General features: G+C 44.0%; 1 protein-coding gene across 1 annotated transcript in view; it reads left to right on the forward strand.

Annotated features, from left to right (window-relative positions):
- Positions 1-5,423: 5,423 nt before the first annotated feature.
- The window catches only part of pkp2 (plakophilin 2), a 29,734-nt gene continuing 10,255 nt past the window's right edge, over positions 5,424-24,902 (forward strand). Inside the window, exons 1-6 of the mRNA XM_061252127.1 lie at positions 5,424-5,785; positions 8,820-8,902; positions 13,392-14,029; positions 15,315-15,453; positions 18,138-18,345; positions 18,638-18,815. Of these exons, the coding sequence (XP_061108111.1) occupies positions 5,569-5,785; positions 8,820-8,902; positions 13,392-14,029; positions 15,315-15,453; positions 18,138-18,345; positions 18,638-18,815 (1,463 nt within the window). The 5' untranslated portion in view covers positions 5,424-5,568. The remainder of the gene's footprint in view (positions 5,786-8,819; positions 8,903-13,391; positions 14,030-15,314; positions 15,454-18,137; positions 18,346-18,637; positions 18,816-24,902) is intronic.

Raw genomic sequence — 24,902 nt, forward strand, 5'->3', positions numbered from 1 at the left:
CTATGACAGGACACCCTCAAAATGGCTGCCAAGTTTCCAACTCAAAAAGAAACCTCCCTATGTAGACTCGGCTGTATAAAGATGAAACATACCTTGTAAAAAATGATGCCAGTTGCTACAATAGGAAAATACAAAAAAGAAAAACTAAATCTATATTGTGTTTTGGTGGCATTTCATACCTGTAGAATGTCACTCATTTCCAAAATCAAACATATGGATCGAGGTACTGAAAACTGATTTTTCTGAGGTAATCAAATTAATCACCTCACAAAGGATCCAGGGGCCTGTATCAGGAAGCAGGATTACTGAGTTAGCTCGATAACTGCATTGAGTAAAACTCACAAAGCAGGATAACTGAGTTAGCTGGATAACTGCACTGAGTAAACCCCACAAAGCAGGATTACTGAGTTAGCTGGATAACTGCACTGAGTAAAACCCACAAAGCAGGATTACTGAGTTAGCAGGATAACTGCACTGAGTAAAACCCACAAAGCAGGATTACGGAGTTAGCTGGATAACTGCACTGAGTAAAACCCACAAAGCAGGATTACTGAGTTAGCTGGATAACTGCACTGAGTAAAACCCACAAAGCAGGATTACTGAGTTAGCTGGATAACTGCACTGAGTAAAACCCACAAAGCAGGATTACTGAGTTAGCTGGATAACTGCACTAAGTAAAACCCACAAAGCAGGATTACTGAGTTAGCTGGATAACTGCACTGAGTAAAACCCACAAAGCAGGATTACTGAGTTAGCTGTGTAGCAGTGCCTCCCAGTCACAGTGCAGTTATCCAGCTAACTCAGTAATCCTGCTTTGTGATACAGCCCTCTAGTGCCACGGCACTATAATAAATGACCTGAATGTCTCCGTCTCTGAGTGTGACTGAGGTGGGAGATGTGTGGTTATTGCAGTTAGAGAATGTTTAGGATGGCTGTCTCACCAACAGCTGACCTTCAGGCAAGGGAGGAAAGAAATTTACCACAAAAACATAGAGAGAGAGAGAGAGAGAGAAAAGAGAGAGAGAGAGAGAGAGAGAGAGAGAGAGAGAGAGAGAGAGAGAGAGGTTGTTTTAATCACTGTGGTTACTGTGCGCATTGTTGATATGCCTGATGTTATGTGTGTGCTGGAAATAAGCTGGAACATGCTGTACTGAAAGCCAATTCACCAGGCTGGCTGTGTGGTCATTAATCTATCTGAATCTGAACCGTTCAAAACAAAAGGCATGCCTCTGTCTTCGCAATCTATAATCCTGTCCACGGTTTGCTCAGGAAGCAGCTGTGATTATTGTGTCGGACTGCCCCTCCCCCCCTCCTCTCATACACACACCCATACTGTGTCACCTTTAATTAACCCCCTGCCTGGCTCCTTTCAACCCCCCCCCCCCCCCCGGATATTCAGCTGTCAATCACCGGGTCACACACCCAGTGGAACCACCCCCACTATATCCCTCCAGATTAGCATATGCTAATTTCAATAATGTCTGGGTCACGTATCGCCAGTCACCCCCGCTGAAATCACCCCCGCTGAAATCACCCCCGCTGAAATCTCATCCTCACCCCCGTTTTCTCGCCACGCACTTAGAAACGGCACAGGCAGGCGCCATTCTGCCCTGTTACAGGTGCAATAGGTAAGATTGTTGTGTCAAAACATTGTTACAAGACCATTGTTAATCCCTTCCTGTCATTGAAAAAGGCTCACTGACGTGCTGACGCACCCTCTGCCTGTGTTTATAGTCCGTATATAAAATATACAGCTGACGGGCCGGCACAAAAACATTGTATAGCTGTACAATAATTCAAGCTCATTGGTTGAAAATTGGTTCTAATTGTCAGCGCATTTACAGAGAAGGGGAAGGGATAAACAGTGTTGTGGTCTGAACGTGTTTGTTGCTGCTATTCCTCTCTTGACCATTAAATATTGTACCATTAAGCATAAGTCCTGCTACTGTTGAAAAAGTGTCTCTCGGTCACAATATCGGGGCCAGACTACAGAGGAATATAGCAAGGACCTTAGAGTACCTGTGCACAGAACATAGTGGCAAAGAACGGATGATACCTGTTTCACTGCGGCGGATTTCTCAGCAGGAATTCAGGCCTTTGACTGAGGATGTTAGAGCCCTGGTCAGTTCTCTCACTGCCCCCAGGGCGCCAAACAGCCCCCAGTGCCCCAAACAGCCCCCGGTGCACCAAACAGCCCCCAGTGCACCAAACAGCCCCCAGTGCCCCAAACAGCCCCCAGTGCACCAAACAGCCCCCGGTGCACCAAACAGCCCCCGGTGCCCCAAACAGCCCCCGGTGCACCAAACAGCCCCCAGTGCCCCAAACAGCCCCCAGTGCACCAAACAGCCCCCGGTGCACCAAACAGCCCCCAGTGCCCCAAACAGCCCCCGGTGCCCCAAACAGCCCCCAGTGCCCCAAACAGCCCCCGGTGCCCCAAACAGCCCCCGGTGCACCAAACAGGACCCAGGGCACCAAACAGCCCCCGGTGCCCCAAACAGCCCCCAGGGCCCCAAACAGCCCCCGGTGCCCCAAACAGCCCCCAGTGCCCCAAACAGCCCCCAGTGCACCAAACAGCAGGCATTTGACAGAAACATTATTTTTCTAAGCACTGGGAAGTAAAAAAAAAAATAGTTTGGGTTGAATGGAAGCCTGGTAATGTGTTGCCTGCCTGGTCAGAACATGTTACTTTGTGTTAGTAATAGCAGCTATGAGTTACAATTGTGGACTGTCATTGGCTTTTATATATATATATACATTTTTTTTTTTTTTGCAGGGCCCCTTTGGCCTATTTTTTAAACACTGCATTAATTTGGCCTGACTCGAGAGACCCCTGGTTTTGTTTCAGAAATAGGTTCATACATTGATGTACGGTAGCAATACACACAGAACAGTCCTGGACCGGGCTGGTCAGTTGTGAGGAGATTTTAATGAATTTGAATTATGTCACCGTTGCAAAAGTACAAAGTCAATGCATGTTAAACAATGCAGTCTTCAAAATTATTTATTTTCTCAGATTCTCAGCCAAATATCATTTTATATATCGTATAACTAGATTGAAACATGATAGAGGGTACAACCATTAAAATCTGGCATAACGTCTCAAAAGGAAATGTATACAGTAAATATTTCACTAAATATGGCTAAAACTCTTTCAATGATCCTTTTCATGAAAAACACAGGAGCAATCATGTGGAAGTTTACTTCCCCTAGTGGTAATGGAGGTAATACTTGGCTGTGAAATTAAAGTGTTTCTCACAGTCTCACAGTCACAGCCAACAGAAAGGCAGTTCTCACACATTTCCACTAGATGGCACTAAGTGCATAAGTGTATTTTTAACCAGATACTCAACTCCTAAAAACAAATGATATATGCGTTGAGAAGATGTGTAAACTATGATTTTGTTGCATGTATAACTAAGACCAAGGAACCCAGCAATGCACCAGGACGGTGACTGTCCATCTGAATGCAGCATTTCTCCAGTTACAAGATTGCACAGCAAACTTCAAGCAAAATCTAAATGGCACCATTTATGAAGCATGAAAACATATCATATTAAATATTGAATATAAAAAAATGCAAAGGTGACAGTGGTATCCCTAATCTCAGCTACCCCCTAAGAACAATTAGCGTTGGTGCCCTTGCGAAAAAAAACATGCGAAATATGCCCTTTCACGTGTGAATTTAGCATTCACAATATTCACATGTGAAAAGAAAGGCTACTAAACTAATGCAAAATTTTCAAAAAGAATTTAATTTGTGAAAACAAAACATGTGACTTGACATAGCAGTTTACCCTTTTTCTGATCTCATTTTATAAACTGGATTATTTGTCTAGTGCACATGTGAACTGTACATGTTGGGTGTTCACACGTGGTTTATTTTTTGTCTTTTGTAAGGGTGCACTCTCACCCTCACTCAGATGTAGCCACTAGAACTGGCACATGAGACAAAAATAACAAATGCAGACAAAATTAAAGTACAAGAAAGCAAAAGTTTCAGCGTTGTATTCATCCACGGTGTATAGAGAACGGAGATGCACCCAGCGGACAGCATGTTGTTAAACAGGTGTGAGACAGTTTATCTCCGTAAGTGAACATCACACATGACAGATAGTTCCACAGAGTTCATCAAAATGCATAAAAACAAAGGAGGAGTACTTGTATATAATTGTATACTGTAACTATAGATACAGGAGCGGGCTGATGGGTAGGTGGAGCCAGGTATGGTGCCCGTGCGAGTCGCCTAAGGGCCTAAAGTGTTACAGGAAACACTAAGATTCAAACGTTTTATTCCGTTTTAGACAGAGGATGAGGGTTTTCAGGGAAAGAAACTTGTTTTGCACTGAAGTACCAACTGTAGGTGCTATTCTGTGTTCCGCCTTCTGTCATTTTAAACTACACAATCAATTGCACAAAATTGCAATTCGGAATTGCAAATAGATGTTTCTCAAGCCGCCACAAAACAATGAGCGCTTCAATATCGGGATTTATTTAGGAGAGACGTGTTTGGAAACGCCGCAGAATGACCGGAGAAATCCGGGACATCGACAAAGCAATAAGAAGTATCGATAAAGAAAGAGAAAAAGGATGCACTGGATGGTTAAGCATCAGCAAAATCAAATGCATTGAATATCAATTTATAAACATTCCCGTCTATTCCTATGTGCGGATTGAATGAGCTATGTTGTTTTCAATATAAAATGCATGTCTGACTTGAAATGTGTGTTATTATTAGTTATTTGGCTGCACTAATTTGAATATATATTTGGTGTGTAGTGGTTACAAATTTTATCAAAATCAAAATGATCAAAATTGTCCAGTCATTTTAAATCAATGTCCCTCTTCTCGAGGAAAAAAAGATTAATTTAAAATGTAATGTGTTCTAACACACTACACAGTAAGTCAGATGATAAATTATAAAATAAACTGGCCTCATTCTCATACACCTGATGAAGTGGTAGCCTCTGAATTAATTCATAGCTTGAAACAAGATAATAACTTGGGATTCTTCCGCATACCCTTTTCACGCAAGATAGGTTACATTAAATAAACACATATTGTTGATTATTCGATATACTTACGGTCATACATTAGTTCCCATCTGGCTACAATAATGCAAGATTATGCGTCTATTAACTAGCCTATATTCAAGCTAAGCATAATGGTTTGTTCTAATATAGCCTAATGAAAGTGTTCAAGTCTGCAGCAGGGGAACATAATCTCCTCTCAGTTTAGGACAAATCCGCCCGTCTTTTTTGAGGAAACACTTCCGACATTGGAACAAAGGTTCGGTCATTGTAAAACGATCGCATAAGGTGAGGCCTGACCTGTTTAGGCCACACCCATCTCTCTCTCTCCCACGCACGCACGCACAAACACACACACACACACACACACACACACACACACACACACACACAGAGGGAGAGAAACGCAGCGCAGTGAATTGGGGAGCAAGGCTGTTTTGCCTACTCAGCTGAAAAGTGTCAACTTAAAGCACGGATAAAAAAAGCTTTGATCGTCGCTCGCAAAGACAGGCTACGGAGTTTATAGGTGAACGTGGGAAACATGGCATCAGTATCAGTAAAAAAGAAAAACTTTTTCAAATCGGTTCTACCAGCGCAAGAGGTTTTTCTTGGGACTATAGAAGACACAAGTTTGGCGTTGCCGTTGGAGGGAAAGATACGCTCGTCGCAAAACCACACGACCGAGAGAGGTTCCAGAGTGCAACAGCAAGTGCAACTTACCCTAGCGCGGAAGGGGAAAAGGACATCATCATCTAATGGTATGATATTAGACACCAACCTGTCCGGTAAACGGAGCAGGCCAGCGATTTAGCATTTCAGCACATGCGCCGTGTGGGTCGACGAGCCTGTCGTCATCTGTTTGAGCTCGTGGCAGACGTGTTGTGAAATTAAATGGACCCCCATACATTTGTTCTCTTGTCTTTTTTAAACATTAAACATTAAATATAATAATCATCTTTGTCAATACAAAAGTCGCTATTTGGCTTTTAACTTTTCATTTCGCATAATAGCCCACAGCAAACACAACGTTTTATGAGCTGTAAGGACTGGTTGAACATACTCAGTATTCTTCTCGGGATGAATTGACGTATTATTGGCTCGTAAGGCAGAACCTCCAAACTGCGTCTATATTTTATCGAAATGAAGCATACTCTTTATGGGCAACTTTGGTTCCAAATGAGGTGTCCTGTAAGAAGTTTATCGCCCATTTGTAAATGACACAGTCTGAAATAATTGTTTCCGGAGAAATTTCTTTTCTCGAGCTTTTAATATATGTCGTGTAGGCTATGCAACGGTTACCTTCTACGTCGCTCATTCATTAATGTGCTGTATATTACAACATAACATTATAGGAAGGGTCCGTTGGATGGTGGGTGTGTGTTTTGTATTGTAAAAACAATTTTCAATATCAAAACGTTTGCTTTGCTGCTGTGCCAGAAAATCCAGGTGTACATGGACTACGACATGCATTTCTTTATTTTTAATCACTTTGGTATTGTAATCGTCGCATTATTGTAAACTTCCCTACTTAAAAAAGTTGAACAAAAGTATTGTTTAATGATTGCTTATAACTAGCTTTAACTTGTTTACATCAGGAAATTAGCAAAGTTCCAGTGATACTGTGTACATGATTTCAATTGACATTTCTAATGGCCTTGAGAGAATGCCAGCTATTTTAGTTACACTGCAGTTACTGAACTTTACTTCAGGGCCAGAGCGGGAAGCTTAGCTCACACTGCAGCCAGGTTCAGCCCTAGCCGCTGCAGTTAAAGAAAATGGTCTATTGGTCTATTGGTAAATTGTGAACCTGAATATTGTGGACTCATGCAGTCCTGCCACAGGGATAGATCCATGTCTTTGGTAGTGTACTATTGTACTAAATACAGCTCCTTTTCCTCCTTACATACAGCTGTGAGGTGAACAAGGGTGTTAAATGCACGTGCATGCCTTTACAATTCTTTATCATTAAATTGTATGGAAAGGAGACTTGTTATGATCCTGAAATTGACTGGCACAAACTGCTCTCTGACTTGAGGTCTGAAGTGCTGTCATCGAGTGATAAATAAGTGCTGGTTTTCTCACCAGTCGTTTTTAACAAAATACTCTTTATGCAATTATGTATAAAGAGAATCCACACACCTCTTATATTCCCCTGCCTAATGATAATCCCTCTTTGGTCTATTCCATACACTCACAGACAAAAGGGTTCTTTGGCTGGTCTCCGTAAGGGAACCCTAGTTGTTTATAGAACCCTCTATTGTAGGCGTGAAGTGTGAATGCTCCTGCGTTGAGCGGTTTTGCCTGACGGAGAACCCCTGACCTAGATCAGGCTCCTCTATTGATTGGTATTGGTACACAGAAGAACCTTTTGGAACCTTTTCTTGGGGCAGGCTGGCTGATGGGCAGCGGCAATAAAAAGCTCCAAATTTGTAGTCCCGGCAAGAACAGATTTGACCTTCCGTTGACGCAGCTTACGAAGAGGCCAGGCCACAGCCGTTTTATTATTTTTCTTTGAGGCTCAGAGAGGCCCAGAGGCTCCCCACTGCACATGTTTGCACGCAACGCTATCTCTCAACATTTCATTTCACCCCGTGCCCCACGTACATGCACGCCATAACTGAATTCACACAGACCCCTTAGTCTACAATTTTACCTTTATTCACGGAATGAACTGCAAATAAACATTATACATGACATTAAACATTAATTAAGTGAAATAAAACTGATTATAATAATAATGATAATGATTAAGTACAAAATCCATTTTATTTGCATAGCGTTTTTAATAGAAATCAGCCTGTGCTGCCCACAAAGCCATTGGTCTTTGGGCTTTATGCCTGGGGTTCAAAGAGGGCCAGGGTGGCTGCAGGCTTTAATCTCAACCAAGCAGCTACACACCTGACTCTGCTACAGTACTCAAGCAAGCAGCTACACACCTGACTCTGCTACAGTACTCAACCAAGCTGCTACACACCTGACTCTGCTACAGTACTCAACCAAGCAGCTACACACCTGACTCTGCTACAGTACTCAACCAAGCAGCTACACACCTGACTCTGCTACAGTACTCAACCAAGCTGCTACACACCTGACTCTGCTACAGTACTCAACCAAGCTGCTACACACCTGACTCTGCTACAGTACTCAACCAAGCAGCTACACACCTGACTCTGCTACAGTACTCAACCAAGCAGCTACACACCTGACTCTGCTACAGTACTCAACCAAGCAGCTACACACCTGACTCTGCTACAGTACTCAAGCAAGCAGCTACACACCTGACTCTGCTACAGTACTCAACCAAGCAGCTACACACCTGACTCTGCTACAGTACTCAACCAAGCAGCTACACACCTGACTCTACAGTACTCAACCAAGCAGCTACACACCTGACTCTGCTACAGTACTCAACCAAGCAGCTACACACCTGACTCTGCTACAGTACTCAACCAAGCAGCTACACACCTGACTCTGCTACAGTACTCAACCAAGCAGCTACACACCTGACTCTGCTACAGTACTCAACCAAGCAGCTACACACCTGACTCTGCTACAGTACTCAACCAAGCAGCTACACACCTGACTCTGCTACAATAGCCCACCACGAGAGTCTTTGCTAAGGACCTTGATTCGTACAATCGGGTGTTTTTACTGCTTGGTTGAAAGCCAAGGTGAAAAGCCTGGCCACACACTGGGTAAGATTGTGAATGACCCCTGCTTCATGCAAATAAAAACGGAATTGAACTGAATTCCAGAAGTCGCCATGTTAATAATGCTTATGTGTCGTTTCAGGCAGTCTCTACCCTTCCAGAAATCAGCAGTTCACAGACTGCTTTTCAGCACCGGGCTCCGCAAGTGGGCTCCTGTACAGTAAGGTAAGGGCCGACAGGTTCATCATTCAGGGCCCGTCCGCACCAAGAGCTCGAACTATAACCACGGTAAATATAAATATGTTGTTTTAAATATCGTTATTGCTATAATTATAGTTATAATTCTTGTTGTGAATGGGACAAAATTATATACCTATAAATTATAACTACAAATATGTCCTTTGAAATATTGTTACCATTATCGTTATCATTGTTGTGGTAGTTATAGTTCTTGGTGTGCATGGGCCATATTTATATGACTATAAACTATAACTATTAATTGTTTAAAATATCGTTATACTTCTAGTTCTTGGTGTGGACGGGCCGTAGCAGTCTGATTCAAAGTGCAGTATTTGTTCACAGCCCACACGCATAGTTGTGACATTTTGGTCGAAGTAGCTGTTTTAAAACGATTCCCCATGTGACATGATGTAATGTTTGTGCATTATTATGGGATGACGTTGCTAAATGTCAGCACACAGAGCAGACCGCTGGGCTCTGGGGCACTCTGGGGGTTCAGGGCTTATGCCACGGCTCTTTGCGAACGTTTTGTCGGCATTTTAGATACTAAAACCAGGAAGAAAAACCTGATTACCCACATCCAGCTCGATAGATTACATCATTTAAGAAGATATAATTAATGTCCAGTACTGTGCAGAGGTCTTAGGCACCCTAGACTTTATTATATATATATGTTTATTTTTTTGTGTGTGTTCGTATAAAAGAACACATTTGAGATTTACAAATATTCATTTTCCAAAAGATTAATTTTACAGAGACATTTTTGTATTTAATTTTAAAAAGTAACATATTGCTGGAAGCAATTGACTACTTTTTACATAAAAACTTGATCAAGGCTGTCTGAGATCAGAAGCAAGGTCCCAACCAAAGTCTGCAGAAGAACTGTGGCAAGTTCTCCAACATGCTTGGAACCTCTCTGCTGATTGTCTTATTGAACTGCAGGACAGTTGGCCATCTCAGAGAAGTGATGCAGTTTTAACGCCGAAGAGTGGTCACAAAAAATATTGATTTGATTCAGTTTTTAACTATTCTGACAAATTACTAAAATGTAATGTATAGTACACTTATTTTGGACCTTTCACTGAATTATTTTTGAAAGAATCTTATCTGTACAGAATGTTATACAGGTGCCTAAGACTTCTGCACAGCACAGTACTGTAGCTGGGTATGTCTTGCGGCAGTTGAGGCTATACTATTTATCGACTATCAGTCGTTTCCAGCACGAGAGTTGAACCTGCAAACTCCTTGGAGTCGGCAGCCTAGCCCCTGGACTGCTACACTGCCTTGTTGCTGTGTATAGTGCCCTGGTGATTTTGCTGATGTGATCTTGACAAGCACCTCCCCCCTAATCTGGGGTTTTGACCTAATGCATTGGGAATGCAGCTGATTACACTGTGTGATGTTTCAAGGGGAGCCGTGAGAACCACAGAGCCATAGATTCCATTGGGTAGACTAATGTTAGCCTGTTAGTGAATGCTTATTCATACACTGCTGAAAAAAGTCAAAATAATAATTCAGTCCTAAGTATCTTAGTCTTATATTTAGATCTTATTTCTAGTCTACTGTTTTGCTAAATGAGATAAAAAATGAGGTGAGAAAGTTTGAATCATTTCAAGATGTGCCAATGGGGTGAAAACATTTCACTTCAAAACAATCAAACAGTAACTTAAAACAATCTATAATTTTTTACTTGAGAGAAAAGAGTTTAAGTCTCATTACAACACTTTTTAAGGCAGATGTTTTTTGCAGTGTAGCGCAATTGACAAGGATTAGAAATTCTTCAGTGATCAGAGTAAACTACTGTTTTTCAACATTAGCCTACTAATTACAGCCATGTACTTAGCGAGGACACTCATCTCACGCCGGGATTTTGGGAAAGTTTACCTCAGTGCTTTCCCTGGTCCTGCTCTCTTGGGCGATGTAGCGATGAACCGTAGGGCAGGCGTATGGTTTACATGAACGCTTGAAAACACAACATGAAAGAGCAGCGATACCTTCTTTCTGCCAAGAGCTCAGGGCTGTCTGCATGACGGCTATACTATCTGCCAAACAGTCCCGCTTTGATGTGCAGTGGAACCAGCATGGAGAATTCTTTCCAGCGGCTGGGAAAGCGAGTGCACTTTGGCCGCACGGATTTTAAGGCAAGACAGCAATGGTTCTGCGGATACTTATTTTAAAATAAAAACAAGCCACTGTGTGGAAGAAGCCACAGCATGAAATGTTTTCAATATTATACGGACAGAATGATACAAATAAATGCCCAATCACTATAATCACACACCGATAATCGCATTTCCAGATTTTCTAAGAATCTAATATTTATATTTTTTATGGGATGCCAGATCTGTATTTGTTTTTGTTAGTGTAGTCCATGATTATGGAGATTGAGAGGGAATTCAATCTTTTCACTGTCCGTTCAACTGACATTTTGTGCAGTAGACATGGGTGGGATTCTCTACTAGGAAACAAAAGCCAAGGAAAGAGCATTACCTCCTGTAGAATAATGTAGAATATGTGTGTCAACAGCAGAGAATGTAAAAGTTATTGACAACGGAAAGCACTAGGAGGATAGAGAGAGGCAACGACGCTTTGAAAGTAAGACAAGGATTCTTGCAATTGTTCTGGCATAGCTGAGAAACCAGTCAAACAGAGGAAGAAATATAGACAAGTTGGCAACAACCAGGAGAGATCTTAGACAAAGCTTGCCTGGCCTACTCACTAGAGGCTGTCTAGAGGATGGTGTGAGGGTGGAACGGTTGTGTTTGGTTTTCTGTTTGGTTGTGTTTGGTTTTCTGTCAGGCCAAAGAGGTAACTTTAGTCTCATCAGCCCACACAATCTTCATCCAGAATGTCTGATCGTCTGCCACAAGGTCCTATTCCAGGTGTGTCTCGGAATTGGCAACTCATCACTCTCCCAACGAGTCCATATCGGCGAAGTGCTGAAGAGATTGTTGATCTCTGCACACCACTTGCTGGCCTCCTGGGCATTTCTTCCACAATGGCCCTTCTCATTTGGTCACTACTGTAAAATGGCCTCACCTAGTCTAAGTTTTGTGCCATGTTTATTTCCATTTTTGTTGTGATGGACTTCCTGCCAAACCTTTTGCAATCACCTCTAGCTTGCGTAAGATCATTTTGATAGCAACCTTTGGGTTCATGCCAGGGATAATATAATAAAGATGGGTTGTTGTATCTTCACCAGAATGATCTACGTCTCTTAAAAAGCAGAGAGGTGTTTTTATCTTTCCACGTAGTGACTATTTTCAAAGTATGTATACATGAATGTATGAGGCGGAGTATCCTTCTCTTTAGTTAGAACATATATATTTTTGACTGACTGACTGACTTATTTGGCTAAAATTATTTTGCCTAAAAGAATTAGAACGTGTTGTACAAGCTTACAGTGCTTCTGTGCTCATAGTCCTGCCCTTCCTGACTGGCACCAGCAGTTGTTCTCGTAGTAAAGTGTTGTATTTACCCTGCCTGTAGCACCCACGCTGTCTGCCACACCCCAGGCCTCTGTGCAGGGAGTGGTGGGGTATCAGAGCCTCAGAAAGAATAGTGTAACTGCAATAGGGCCGTCCATATGTCAATTCTCTCATTGGCAGCCGAAATGAGGGCTGAGTCTATACGAGACAAGATATTTACTGCAGGCTCTGTGATCTTTACCTGAAGTACCTTATATTACTGAGAAGAAGTTTCTCTCATACATTTTTCTGTGTGGGGCTTTTACAGGCTTCGTGGTTGTACTGCCCTACTGTAAGACTATTAACTATTAATTAGTCAGGCTGTTGTGGAAATACTATCACCTCTAGAGGAGGAGTTGAAAGACGGTGCTAAAATGCGGCTTACATTTCACGGTGAGTCGGCGTGCGGCCGTTGCATCACGTTTAGATGACAGAAGCGATGTCCTTAAATGCCACAAAGGACTCGAGGGTAATACGGAAAACACCCTGTCGACGTTTTGAGATTTCAAGTGGCTGGAAATGGTTGTTGATTACTGCAATATTGATTCACATGTCAGTTGTTCCAGATGCCTCCCCTCTTTTAGATATGTCTTCTTCTCGTACTTTTAACACGAGAAGAACTGCATCTATGTGGGCCATGTGAGGCCTTGGAGCAGGTTGAGCGGCATATATTGCAGTAATCTCTCCATGAAGTACCTGCCATAGGTTCATTTGTTTAAACAAAGTAGCATTATAAGCAGATGGCATGCTTTTGTTTCTCTCCTCCCCTGAAATGTCAGACCCAATATCAGCTTGTGGTGCTGGGAGAGCGGCTCTATTCCTACAGGCTAGAGCTGGCCCAATGGGCACAGCCCAGATGTTAAACCAGACAATGCTCTATCCATGCACTGGGTCCCGAGTGCCGGGTAAACGGCGTCTTCATTCACATGACTAATATTAAAAGACTAAAGTAAGACCCTGTTGGGCGTGGGTTTGGATGTCGCCTGACGGGTGTGTTTCCTGCGCAGAAGTGCTCCTCCAGCAGTCATGTGACCGGCGGCTCCTGGGGGCGGGAGCGCAGCTCCGGTCGGTTCGTGTGGAGGGACGGAACGGGCACCAGGAGGACGGCCGCGAGGGCGGAAGGGCCCGCCCAGCCCAATCCCCTGGCCCCGCGGCCCTGCCTGGGGGGCAGCCTGCGCTACGGGACGTCCTACAGAGGGGCCCACACCTTACCCATCCGCAGCCCGTCCACCGCCCGCAGCCCCCAGCTGGTCCAGTGCCGGGCGCAGGCGGCGTCCCAGAGCTACGCCCGCTGCCAGGTGGTGCGCAGCATGAGGGTGGGGGAGGCCCCGAAATCGCCTCGCGCACCCCTCGCCACGGACGACGCGGTCTTCGTCCCGAACAACGTGGTGGCGGTGAACGCCCAGCCCCAGCAGGCCGCGCTCCAGTCGGCCCGGGGCGGGCAGCGCCCGGAGGGCCTCTCCCTGCTCCGGCACGTCCGCCGGGAGACCGTCGTGGAGCAGAGCGCCCGGCGCATCTCCCACCCGCCCGCCAGGCCGCCCTCGGGCTCACCGTCTCTGGGCAGCATGGAGCTGGACCTGGGCAGGAGAGCGGCTGTGGAGGCCCAGCAGCAGCACACGGCTGTCCAGGGAAACATCGTCCAGGGGTAAGACGTCTTTCAGCAAACCTTTACGTCTGTAACCAGGGAAACATCGTCCAGGAGTAAGACGTCTTTTAGCAAACCTTTACGTCTGTAACCATGGAAACAGCGTCCAGGGGTAAGACGTCTTTCAGCAAACCTTTACGTCTGTAACCAGGGAAACATCGTCCAGGGGTAAGACGTCTTTCAGCAAACCTTTACGTCTGTAACCAGGGAAACATCGTCCAGGGGTAAGACGTCTTTCAGCAAACCTTTACGTCTGTAACCAGGGAAACATCGTCCAGGAGTAAGACGTCTAGATAAGTTATTTGTTGTGGCCAGTGTTTTATGCAGGAATATGCACAGGGCAGGCCTTAGCCCTATCGTGTGGGTGCTCGAGCAGACTTCCAGGGGCTTAGGTTGTCCCATTGTCTTCTCCTCCCACCAAAGGAGCACACCTTTGTTCAGGCTTAATGCCTGAGGCCCTTCCTGACATGCACGGACTGATCCGGGATTACCAAACCAGACTCTTATCAAAGGCAAAAAAAAGCCACTTTCTGCTTCTGAGAATCTCAAACCCATTTAGATTCCTAACAAAAACCAACTTCTTGAGTTCTGTTATGGTTTTAAGAAACTTTATTTCCCAGGTGGGAAACTCAAATGTCCCAGGTGGGACATTTGAATGCTTCTCACATACATTCAAGCATCCACTTGCTTGAGTGTAATTGTTGATTGTTGACTGTTGATTGTTGACTGTTGTTCATGCACGGTTAGTCTGTATCTCTAAATGCAAGTGAAGGGAAAAAATTATGCGTTTCAAAAAATGAAATCTGAGATTGTGTCATAAAAGAGATCACTGCACATATGCCGAATAACAGGCTGATCTGTGTTTGGATAAACAGTAAGCTGAGAGGAAGGAATACTTTTTGAGCTCATGGATATTCTGCTAGACCTTAGTCCTTTCTGCAGTTTGTTCTCAATAAAGCTCCATATCTGTGAGCTGACTACCAAAAACACATATCATACTTATGAGACTTTATTTGTTTTACTTTTTTGCTAAATAAGAAAAAAAAAAATTCCAATGAGGTCAGATAGTTTTTGACTCATTTCAAGATTTACCAATGGGATAAGAACGTTTCACTTAGCTTTGTTTTAAATTCAAACAGTAATTTAAAACAAAGCTAATATTTTCTACTTGCAGTGATCTAGGCTCATGCCTGTGTGTGATGGATTTTGTGTTATTCCCTGTGAAGATGGTGTCAGTTATGGGCCCCGTTAGGTTCATGTCTTCTGCCCGTTCTCGCCCTCGCAGGAAGGCGGAGGGACACGTGACGGAGCTGACCTTGGAGAAGGCCGTCGCTCTGCTGACCCAGGAGAACACGGAGACGCAGATCACTGCCGCCCAGTTCGTTCAGCACCAGAGTTTCAGCAGCGCGGACGCCAGGAAGATGGTCAGTGAGGACGGAGCGACCATCTTACTCTTACAGCAGCAGCACCAGGGATCACACACATTCACCCTTTCAGTCCCAAGCCCAACGTGACGGGCCTCCACCCAAATCCCAAGAGGTTTGGGGTTCTGGTTGAGAAAATGTAGTTGGGGTTTTAAGAGGGGCTCAAAACAACAGTATAGCGGCCATTTTGTTTGGTTGAAAAGGTATAGGGTGGAGTGCAGCAGGTAGGTAATTTTATGGTAGTTACACTTGGCACTCTTGGGACTGAAATGGTTAATAATCAGTAACTGATGTGAAACCCACACCCACTCAAGGAACACTGCCACTGAAATGTGTTATCTTCTGAATCAATGACGGTTTTCCACACATAGCTACACAGTACTGCAGGAAAGCTAGCACAAATCAGAGGAAGGACATTGTAACAAGCCCCAACACACCCATGGGATAATGAAATGTTATCTTTAAACAGTTCATTTATTTAAAAAATGAACCAAAAGAGCGGTCTGCAGCCAGACTGTGAACTTTTAAGAGATATTTATTTTGCCCCTCGTGTACTGTTGATCTGTGTCCTGGCCTTTGGCACTTGTGCACTGATTTCAATCCAGGTGTGTGTGTCTACTTAGCCAATAGGTGTGGCTCCTGGTTGCCTTGATTCCCTCTTCTAAACCCTGCCACAGGTGTGTCCCTCAACTGACACGCCTGGTAGCCCACGGCTATACGGCACGCTGTTTACATTACAGTCCATTACATTACAGTCATTTAGCAGATGCTCTTATACAGAGCGACGTACAAGAACGTGCAAATCAAACCCAAGTGCGTTGAGGACCCTAGCATGATCACATAGATACTTGAACTCACTTGAACACATGACAAGTATGAACTCACAACTAGCACATGGTTGGCAGCTAGAATCCCCTGAATACTACAATAAGTATACATAAGTGCTATTATAAGCTATGGCGTGCACATGGCTAATCATATTAGTGAGGAAGGGAGGGAAAGGTGCAGTCTGAAAAGGTGAGTTTTCAGTTTTAAAGAAACTGATAAAAGGGGGACGTCTCAATACTCTAAAAATGCATCCTCCTTTCCTCCACTACCAGCTCGTCTCCTATCTGGAAGTATGGGGAGGAGATGAGTGGAGGAAAGGAGGATGCCTTTTTTGAGTATTGGGATGCAACCTAGTTGTATCCCAAGGACTTCTGGGCCCTGTTTCAAGAAGCAGGGTTACTGAGTTTGCTGGATGATCCAGCTAACTCTGTAACCCTGCATTGTGGGTTTTACTCGGTCCTGTTATCCAGCTAACTCAGTAATCCTGCTTTGTGGGTTTTACTTAGTGCAGTTATCCAGATAACTCAGTAATCCTGCTTTGTGGGTTTTACTCAGTGCAGTTATCCAGCTAACTCAGTAATCCTGCTTTGTGGGTTTTACTTAGTGCAGTTATCCAGCTAACTCAGTAATCCTGCTTTGTGGGTTTTACTCAGTGCAGTTATCCAGCTAACTCAGTAATCCTGCTTTGTGGGGTTTACTCAGTGCAGTTATCCAGCTAACTCAGTAATCCTGCTTTGTGGGTTTTACTTAGTGCAGTCATCCAGCTAACTCAGTAATCCTGCTTTGTGGGTTTTACTTAGTGCAGTTATCCAGCTAACTCAGTAATCCTGCTTTGTGGGTTTTACTTAGTGCAGTTATCCAGCTAACTCAGTAATCCTGCTTTGTGGGTTTTACTCAGTGCAGTTATCCAGCTAACTCAGTAATCCTGCTTTGTGGGTTTTACTTAGTGCAGTCATCCAGCTAACTCAGTAATCCTGCTTTGTGGGTTTTACTTAGTGCAGTTATCCAGCTAACTCAGTAATCCTGCTTTGTGGGTTTTACTTAGTGCAGTCATCCAGCTAACTCAGTAATCCTGCTTTGTGGGTTTTACTTAGTGCAGTTATCCAGCTAACTCAGTAATCCTGCTTTGTGGGTTTTACTTAGTGCAGTTATCCAGCTAACTCAGTAATCCTGCTTTGTGGGTTTTACTCAGTGCAGTTATCCAGCTAACTCAGTAATCCTGCTTTGTGGGTTTTACTCAGTGCAGTTATCCAGCTAACTCAGTAATCCTGCTTTGTGGGTTTTACTCAGTGCAGTTATCCAGCTAACTCAGTAATCCTGCTTTGTGGGTTTTACTTAGTGCAGTCATCCAGCTAACTCAGTAATCCTGCTTTGTGGGTTTTACTTAGTGCAGTTATCCAGCTAACTCAGTAATCCTGCTTTGTGGGTTTTACTTAGTGCAGTTATCCAGCTAACTCAGTAATCCTGCTTTGTGGGTTTTACTCAGTGCAGTTATCCAGCTAACTCAGTAATCCTGCTTTGTGGGTTTTACTTAGTGCAGTCATCCAGCTAACTCACTAATCCTGCTTTGTGGGTTTTACTTAGTGCAGTTATCCAGCTAACTCAGTAATCCTGCTTTGTGGGTTTTACTTAGTGCAGTCATCCAGCTAACTCAGTAATCCTGCTTTGTGGGTTTTACTTAGTGCAGTCATCCAGCTAACTCAGTAACGCTGCTTTACTCGGTGCAGTTATCCAAGAGAATAGCAAGCTTTTTGGTGGCAGAAAAAAAAATCAATTCACGAAATGAGGAAAAAGACAGAATATACGGTATACGTTTCGGCATTTGGGATAAAAGCCTCCGGTGGCTGTCTCCGCAGGTGTTCTACCTGCACGGCGTTCCCAAGCTCATCGGCCTGCTGAAGGTGGACGAGGAGCAGCTGCAGGCTGCCGCGGCGGGCGCCCTGCGAAACGTCGTCTTCGAGAGCAACGACAACAAGATGGAGGTCAAGGACAATGAGGGGATCCCGGTCGCACTGCAGCTCCTGAAGACGTCCCGCAGTATCGAGATCCGGAAGCAGCTCACTGGTCAGTTAGAGAGGGCAGGGAGGGGATGCGCTAGATGATGCTTGAAGTCTGGTTAAGATGGGGTATCTGAGATCTGAGATGCTTGTTGATTGTAATTTGGTGGAGGTAGGGTATCTGAGATGCTTGTTGATTGTAGTTTGGTGAAGGTAGAGTACTGAGATCCTTGTTAATTGTAGTTCAGTGAAGCTAGTAGGATATCTGAGGTGCTTGGTTGGCTGTTGGCTGTAGCTTTAAAGGTTGGCTGCGCCTGTGGTGTTCCAGCCATTGATTGGCTGCTGTTCTGCCACCCCAGGGCTCCTGTGGAACCTGTCCTCTAACGACATCCTGAAGGAGTACCTCTCCAAAGAGGCCCCAGAGACCCTGACTAAATCTGTTCTGATTCCCTGCTCCGCTATCTACGAGGGCGAGAACCCCAAGGATGACCTCCTGGCCCACCCGGACATCTTTTACAACACCACGGGCTGCCTACGGTGAGTGACCTCTGGGCTGCCATCTACTTCCTCCTAGCAACCATCACCTGGCTGAATTTGAGCACAGTGTTCATACATGGTCCTTTGTTGACGTTGACTCCGGTTATTGTCGTTAGCAAAAATAAGAGTTGCCTGTAAACACACTTTTACCAGAGTTGGATACCGGTGACATTTCACACCTGTGTGTAATGGAGGAAAGAAGCCACTTCAATGCTTTTCATTATTTATCTGGCTTTATTGCTGAACAGGAGAAAGGGAACATATAATTGAATATGTGGTGGTAAGAATATAACTAGAACTAGAGCTCAAGAACTATCGCCATTTTATTTTGGGTATGTCATTTTCAGGCTTGTATTAAAAGTTCGTGCTTGAGGCGTTAAACACTAACATAAATTTGTTATTTTAGGAAAGTTATTAAAATGAATTAAAAAAAGATAAATGGTGATCTACACAGCTCACACACACTAGAATACTGTATAATACACACATAATACACTGTTGCAGCATTTGGTCTGGTTTAGAAGGGGCAGCCTGTAGCCTAGTGGCTAACATACATACCTGGGACCTGGAGAGTTGGCGGTCCAAGCCCTGGTGTAGGGACGATAAGATCCTTGAGCAAGGCCCTGAACCCCACATTGCTCCTGGCGGGATTGTCCCCTGCTTTGTCTAACTGCAAGTCATTTTCTATAAAAGCGCCAGCTAAATAACAAATTATTTATTTATTTATTTAATCAGATTGTCTTGGCATACGCCTACAGAAATGATGAATATTGGGGCGTATTCAGTCTTGGGTTAGGTGCGTCAAGTGCCCAATGCCAGCTTAAGTCAAAATTGTGTGAGAGTTTGATGTTTAAAGGGTTTGCATTTGGAGGGGACCGAGAGATGCCTGCAGGGCTATAGGGAGTGTCGCATGTGAGACAGAGATGTGCATAATCAGGCTGGTTTTAACGCATGCTCATGCTTTTCACTGCAAGAACGCAGAATATTTTATGCGCTACCATTAGGAAATGCTGCTCAACATTTCAAAGCGTGTTCGATGAAACTGTTTACATTTCATGTAAAATGGTAAATTAATGATATCCTTTTCTAACTGAATTAAAATGTGAACGGTATAGTCATTATTCTCCTGTAAATTGAACGTGGCGTTTGTTTAACTAGGGACTGCACAAGTGTTCTTTGAGTAGATGATTAATTAATAAGTTGCCACGAAGGCTTGAGAAGTTTTGATAGTGTAATGCGTGTATTTATATCCTGATCACTAATGCGTTATGACTGACCTGCTCATTTTCAATTGCAGGCTGCAGGTTCCTACATTTATGTGTCGTGTTGCCCACATCCCACTTACTTTGCCCCAGTGATCTCACCGAGTCATGTAGACACGGGCCATGCCTAATCAAAACAGTCACATATATGTGAAATGGAAAATTTCCAATTAAAATATTCACATGTAGAAAGAAAATGTGAACTGGGCATTTTGGACATGCCCAAAACAAAAAACGTAACAAAACAAAGACATGAAATCACATGAAATTTTCACATGTAACTGATTTATTTCAAATGTGAACACCTGAAATAGCGCGGGTTACCTTTTCACGCTCTGAATTTATAAGGGGGATTATTTTTATAGTTCACATGTGTACTCTTGACATGGGTGTGCAGTTCTTGGACACCTGGTTTTTGAACAAGGCTTGCAATCCAGATATAATGGAATGGTGTTCGGGCGCTTTCTGTGAAAGCACCTCCTTTGGTGAAGGTAGGGTATCTGAGATGCTTGTTGATTGTAATTTGGTGGAGGTAGGGTATCTGACATGCTTGTTAATTGTAGTTCAGTGAAGCTAGTAGGATATCTGAGGTGCTTGGTTGGCTGTAGCTCTGGGTGTTTTAAAGGTTGGTTGCGCCTATGGTGTTCCAGCCATTGATTGGCTGCTGTTCTGCCACCCCAGGGCTGACATGTTCTTGGACACCTGGTTTTTGAACAAGGCTTGCAATCCAGATATAATGGAATGGTGTTCGGGCGCTTTCTGTGAAAGCACCTCCTTTGGTGAAGGTAGGGTATCTGAGATGCTTGTTGATTGTAATTTGGTGGAGGTAGGGTAACTGAGATGCTTGTTGATTGTAATTTGGTGGAGGTAGGGTATCTGACATGCTTGTTAATTGTAGTTCAGTGAAGCTAGTAGGATATCTGAGGTGCTTGGTTGGCTGTAGCTCTGGGTGTTTTAAAGGTTGGTTGCGCCTATGGTGTTCCAGCCATTGATTGGCTGCTGTTCTGCCACCCCAGGGCTGACATGTTCTTGGACACCTGGTTTTTGAACAAGGCTTGCAATCCAGATATAATGGAATGGTGTTCGGGCGCTTTCTGTGAAAGCACCTCCTTTGGTGAAGGTAGGGTATCTGAGATGCTTGTTGATTGTAATTTGGTGGAGGTAGGGTAACTGAGATGCTTGTTGATTGTAATTTGGTGGAGGTAGGGTAACTGAGATGCTTGTTGATTGTAATTTGGTGGAGGTAGGGTACCTGAGATGCTTGTTGATTGTAATTTGGTGGAGGTAGGGTATCTGAGATGCTTGTTGATTGTAATTTGGTGGAGGTAGGGTATCTGACATGCTTGTTAATTGTAGTTCGGTGAAGCTAGTAGGATATCTGAGGTGCTTGGTTGGCTGTGAAAGCACCGCCAGTTCTTTTTGCAAAAATTTTTTTTTTTTTTGGATCGGTTGTACCTTTGAACCAGTCTCTGTTACTGGTGAAGATACTAAAGCAAAGGGTGTCTGTTAGACCGTTATTGTGCCCTATAAAATCGTTGGATTCAGAAATTGTGAATAATTACGCAATTATGGTCTAACGGTTTAATTGTAACCGACCCCTATTTGTGCATTCAAATCACATTAATCAGGGATTCACATGTTAAATCACATTAATCGGGGCTGTTTTTGTTCCCCAATTTGTTTTCCTTTCTCAGCCGTAACTGAAACCATGTGTGTTGCCATTCCACTGCAGTGGCGTTTGGCTGTCAGAATAAATCCTATGCCAAGTGGCATAATGAATGAATCCCATTTAACTTGTACAAACCTGCACAGCCCCAGAACAATGCAGCCGCCTCAACCAAGCTCTGCCACTCACCTTTTCCTGACAGTAATTCCTTACTTATTTAGCTTTGTTTTGATTTTTACATTTATCTGTTGTACCTCCTGCACTGTGGTCCATCTATCCTGGTTTTCATTATATTACATTATATTACATTACATTACATTACATTACATTACATTTTATTTCGCGGGCGACGTACAAAACAGTGCATATCAAGGTCACACAACAAACAACCGAACACGCCAGATAAGGAGACAATTTATATAGGATCAGTTGTAAGGGCAGAGCTGACAGGGAGGTGACAGCAATGCAGATAACCACACATTACAACAGTGGTATACAGAAGAGCATCTCTGAACACACAACGGGTCAAACCTCTAAGTGGATAGTCTACAGCAGCAGAAGACTTAATTCTAAAAAAATATGTCACTGAGTCTATATTTATGGGTAAAAACCCCTCGCCATAAAGCTGACATAACACTGTCATACACGCACATGATGGGGTGTGAGTGTGTATGAATGGGTGAATGAGAAGCATCAACTATACAGCACTTTGGATAAAGGCGCTATGTATATGCCAACCTTTTTTCATTTACATCTGTCGCAAGATGGCAAAAGAGATCAGGTTGTGTCAAGTGACGTAAAACTGACATACCTTTATCGGGACATTTTATGACCGTAACATCATCTGCTGTGCCATCTTGTGACAGCTGTCATGTCATGTGTATAAGACAGTGTTATGTCACGTGTTTGACATTGTTATGTCACGTGTATGACAGTGTTATGTCAGCCTGAAGGTGAGGGGCTCAAGTAAAGCGTTACCCACTTATGAAAGGCTGGAAACACTGTGCAACGGTCTACTCCCTAGTCCGGAGCCGTTTGTATTACATGGGTGTCTTTGTGAATCCAGTCCATATTTTTGTTTCCCCCTCGTTATTGTATTATTACCCGTTCATGTTTCCCACCTGATGTTTATTTGTTAGATCATCCCCACTTCCTTCCTAGTTTGTCTCATCCCTCTGTGTATTTAAACCCTGGTCTCAGTCGTGTTCCTTGTCAGAACGTTGATCTACATATTCAGTGCCGATTTTGTTTAAGCCTGTTTATTTGTGATTCCCGAGACACAGCTTTGCCTGATTCCAAGTTTGCCTTGCCCTTTTGATTTGTTTGCTATTTTAGATTTTTGGTTTTGATCTAAACTCTGTGTTTTCGACATCTCTCTTGCCTTGCCCTGCCCCTTTTTACTGTTGCCTTTCTGCTCTTCTGGATTTTTTGGACTGTTTACTCACTATTCTTTCTGCGACTCGATTTGGCACTGTGCTTATCAGATTACCTGGCTTTGACACTTGGACTGAAATAAATTACGTTTCCTGATTATCCCTGGTGCAGTGGGTAGCACTGCCGCCTCACAGCATGGAGGTCCTGGGTTTGAAGCCCGGTCAGCCAGGGCCTCTCTGTGTGCTCCCCGTGCTTGCATGGGTTTCCTCCAGGTACTCCGGTTTCCTCCCACAGTCCAAACACATGCAGGTTAGGCTGATTGGAGTGTCTAAATTGCCCATAGGTATGAGTGTGTGAGTGAATGGTGTGTGTGCCCTGCGATGGACTGGCGACCTGTGAATGAATGAATGAATTAATGAATGATTATCCCTTGGTCTACACTTGGGTCTTTTTTTATTCCTGCCTCCTATCATACCAGCGAAGGTTGTTTTGATAAGGTTGTTTTCTTCTTTTTTTTTATCACCCAAATCTCGAGCCAGGTTTTAACATACCTTAATCTTCCTTCCAGAGAAACTCCACCCCCAAGCACATCTGTCATCTCTTCTTACAACAGCGAAGCCAGGCTGCATATTAAGGGGGAAAAAGGGCTTGACTTCCACAGAAACTCCAGTTCACCCCGTATATCCGGCAGGATCAGGCCCTCAGTGTTGAGCTGCTACCATTGTCCTACCCCAATACATGTCTACTGGTGCTACCATCACCCTTGCTTATCAATTGTAATTTTTCACTCTGAGTACTCTTTACATATTATTTGGCTGACACTGTTATCCAAAGCGACTTACAGTTGATCAGACAAAGCAGGAGATGATCCCCCCTGGAGCAATGTGGGGTTAAGGGTCTTGCTTAGGGGCCCACCGGCTGTGCGGATCTTATCGTGGCGATACCAGGGATGAGTCCTGTATGTTAGCCACTAGCCTACAGGCTGCCCCCTCCTGGTGACGATATCTGCATGGTGTTCATGGGGTAAATGGTAAATGAATGGTTGGCATTTATATAGCGCCTTTATCCAAAGCGCTGTACAATTGATGCTTCTCATTCACCCATTCATACACACACTCACACACCGACGGCGATTGGCTGCCATGCAAGGCACCGACCAGCTCGTCAGGAGCATTTGGGGGTTAGGTGTCTTGCTCAGGGACACTTCGACACAGCCCGGGCGGGGAATCGAACCGGCAACCCTCCGACTGCCAGACGACTGCTCTTACTGCCTGAGCCATGTCGCCCCACATGGATAATGGATAATTAGGCGTAGGAGCAGTGGAGTATCTCCCAAGGATTGTAATCACTCGCCCCATTGTCAGACCGTTGCCCTGTCTCACCACAAATCAACTTCTGACACAATGTCCGTCGGCAAACGCCACTGCCATTCCAGCACGACCATCTTGGCCTTTCGGATCCAGGTTCTGAAGGCCATCCTCCAAAGAGACCGTGCTGTAGTCCTGTATTCCAGAGTACGTTCAGTGCCCTCCAAACGTATGAGGATGGTAGAGTGACATTGGTTATTTTTGCTATATACATAATTAAGACATTTGTATTTGAGATCAAAAGATGAGTATGAGACAATCAGCTTTTATTTCATGGTATGTACAAGTACACAGTCAGTGAGCATGTTTTACTTAGACCTGTACACCAGCAAATATTGAATCAGCCAATCAAGTGGCAGCTACTAAATGCATAAAAGCATGCAGACACGGTCAAGAGATTCAGCTGTTTTTCAGACCA

This window comes from Conger conger, chromosome 8 (assembly GCF_963514075.1).
Source record: "Conger conger chromosome 8, fConCon1.1, whole genome shotgun sequence".
In the NCBI taxonomy this organism is placed as follows: domain Eukaryota; kingdom Metazoa; phylum Chordata; class Actinopteri; order Anguilliformes; family Congridae; genus Conger; species Conger conger.